General features: G+C 39.6%; 1 protein-coding gene across 1 annotated transcript; it reads right to left on the bottom strand.

The window, feature by feature from the left end:
- Positions 1–1,026: 1,026 nt before the first annotated feature.
- On the bottom strand, positions 1,027–1,323 carry BT62DRAFT_910430 (uncharacterized protein; the record flags this gene model as incomplete). The annotated part of the gene is made up of 1 exon (XM_043183796.1): positions 1,027–1,323. The coding sequence occupies one exon, from the start codon at positions 1,321–1,323 to the stop codon at positions 1,027–1,029; it is 297 nt and encodes a 98-aa protein (XP_043033999.1).
- Positions 1,324–3,077: the final 1,754 nt, after the last annotated feature.

Here is a 3,077-nt window from a genome sequence, read left to right as displayed (position 1 = left end):
GCCAGCCACTGCTGGACTTTGCACAAACTGTGGCTGCATAGGTGGTTGCATAGTTGTCTGAGATACTCATGTGCTTGACTGCCAATATTGGAGATTCTGATGAAGTCTATCAATGACTTTGTCATGGGCATCCCTTGGCTTGTTTGCATATATCGAGTTAGACTCCTGAGATGGCAATGAAACATTATAGACACCCACCAGTCCACTAACATCTTCCTAAAGTATCTGTTCTTTCTTGCTGACTGCCTTGGTGAGCACATTATCCATAGGGCTCAGATGCACTGGCTCATTTGGAATCAGCAAGCCATCTCTTATAACCACTTTACCATTCAAAATCTTCAGAATACTCTCAGCTAGATGTTTCTTATAATTGAGGCAGTCCCTTACAAAATGATAGGGCTTCCAATCATACCAACAAAGAGCTTCTGAAGTAGTTGCTCTATTCTGTTCATCATACTGTGGTTTAGACATGCACTGTATCTGCACAAAGTTGCCACCTTGCTAGAAGGCTTGCATAATCTCATCTTGTCTTTGCTTCACATAATGATCACTAATCTCTATTCTATCTAGCAAGGATACTACCTGCTGTTTTACTTCATCCAACTCTACTTTTATAACAGTGCTAGAGCCAGCATCTATTGAAGACAAGCCTCTCTCTGTAGAAGACAGAAGATAGCTAGTCGATGTATTGAATGCAATATCATCAGCCTCTGCTATGACTTCCTCTAAAGTGTGCATGTTTTCTCTCCATTTAGCCAGAGGTACCACAGCTGGTTCTGATGGCTGGTCTGCCACTGGAACAGGAGCTGCTGTAGAGCTAACCATACTTCTTAAACCTCTTTTGATACTCAATCGTGATGCAATATTCTCTCTGAATGCAGGAGCCAGAGACTCTGCGAACTTCTCCACCAACTCTCTATTTGTGACTAAGGCTGGAGGTTTTTGCAGCTTCTTTGCTTCGGTTAGGAACTTTCTTTTGAACTTCAGATATGTCTCATGTTCATCAGATCCCATATTAGAAAAACTTCATGCAATGCACACTAGCCTTTCCCATATACCAGTCTCTGCATCAGCTGCTTCTGGATAGTTCTTCAAAATAGCTTCCTTAAACTCTGCAAAGCTACCACTGGTATATTCATCCAGTGCTTGCCACTCTTCCTCAGTACATGCATCAGTGTACCACACCAACTTCTTCTTCATTTCTTCATCTTCAGTGATGCCATAGTCAGAGAAGAGATCTTCCATCTGACCAATGAAGCATCTCAAATTTTCTGGCTCTTTACTATCAAACTTAGGCACATCTCTAGATGTGGGCCTAGGCATCTTTTGGATGTTAGACAACATGTTTTGTGATCTAATAGTTTGATTGGACAGGGAGTTAAATTGTCCAAAAGGTAGTGATGGATTATGTTCACTACTAGTAGAAGTTCTTTGCCTTGGCTGCATTGCAATAGTCCTAGTCCTTTGGACTGTTAAATTAGCATTGATCTGCTGTGCTACTCTAGCTTGTAGGCTAGTTGGTATAGATTCACTTTGTCTGCAATTTAACAAGTCATAATTTGACAGAGAACTAATGCCAGCAGCTCAGAAATTGACTGTCAATCTTCTAGATGACTTTGAAATGGCACTTGTAGATGCTAACCTTGATATTGATGATTGTGTGGGCTCTGTGGCTCTAGCTTTGCCCTTTGCTATTGCTGAGGCTCAGTTAGACAGATTGTACACAAGGTTTTAATATGAATACTCTCTTATTCAACACGATTAAGTGCGAAACAAAAATCTTTATCAACAGATTTTTATTAAGTCTGAAACAAACCCCCTTGCAGTGGGCTTCAGATAATGTGCTTGGTAATAGCTAAGTGACTAAGAGAGGTGAATGAGGAATGAACTCTTAAACACCAACACCTAACCACTCAATACACAATCACCAAATACAGTTGAGGGTGGTTGTTTTGAGTACAATAGAAGCACTCTTGCAGTCTTAAGTAAAATCAATGAAACAGTCAATAAAGACAGTTATTCAACTCTATCTTGCTTTCAAAGATGCAATACTTATGAGAGTAGTTTATAGCAATGTTTAAGTATAATTAGGACTTAGAATCAATGCAAAATTGCGCTTCAAATCAACTTAGAATATTCCAAAACCCAATAAACCCTGAAACCCAAATACTAAGTCTATCAAGCACTTAGGCTTGACTAGCTGCACTCTTGGCTGGCTAGCAGTCTTCAAAACCGAAGAACTTGTATTCTGATGCTGAAACCCTTATAGTTTGAAACCCAAATTAATCTGAAACCCAAAATTCAGTTATTATTTCAATCCAATCCTCTCTAAGTAACAAAGCAACTTAAATAAATCACTAAGTCGAAGTAGAACTCAAAATCTGTTGTCTCAGAGACTAGTTACAGTGAGCTAGAAGACCTGAACATGGGGGTGGATCACTTGCTTCTTATTTCCCCCCCATTCCCTTCTTTTATACACCAACAACAGATACTGAATCTATAAATAAAGCATTCAAAATAATATTTCTCCTGTTTAAAGCAGAATCATGCCATTATTCTGGAATGGCAGCACTCCTGGACTCCCCTAGGCTTGCTCAGACCTGTCTGGCTACTGCACAGCTTTATTTTAAGCCTACAGTGCCTGTGGGTACCTAACTCCTTTCTGTCTATCTAGAGTTTTAATCCTCTAAGTTATTCTTAGTAGCTCAATCAATCAGGCCTGGTCAGGCCCAGTCAACCAGTCCTATCCACTCTATTCCTCTCAATTCTAAGTCTCTTAGGTCACCTGATATCTAGAAAATTTAGACTTAGGCATTTGAGTCAAAACTCACAGTGCTAGCTACAGATCATTGGATCCCATTTTCTACTGCTTCTAAATGATGCTATCTTTACTCAATACTCTACAACTAGCTATGGTATTATGCCCCTAGCTGTCTTAGAATATACTTGTCTTAATGGCATATAGAATTGGCCTCATTTGAGGTACCATTTCTAAGTCCAACTTGGACTTAGTATTTTCCAAGATGTGGTGCTAAACTTTTCTAAGTTCAAACCTGACTTAGGATTTTTATCCTTAG

The sequence above is a fragment of the Guyanagaster necrorhizus genome, assembly GCF_019112545.1.
Source record: "Guyanagaster necrorhizus MCA 3950 unplaced genomic scaffold BT62scaffold_48, whole genome shotgun sequence".
Classification (NCBI taxonomy): domain Eukaryota; kingdom Fungi; phylum Basidiomycota; class Agaricomycetes; order Agaricales; family Physalacriaceae; genus Guyanagaster; species Guyanagaster necrorhizus.
The sequence above is the reverse complement of the archived record's forward strand: the minus strand, read 5'-3'. Positions and strand labels throughout refer to the sequence as shown.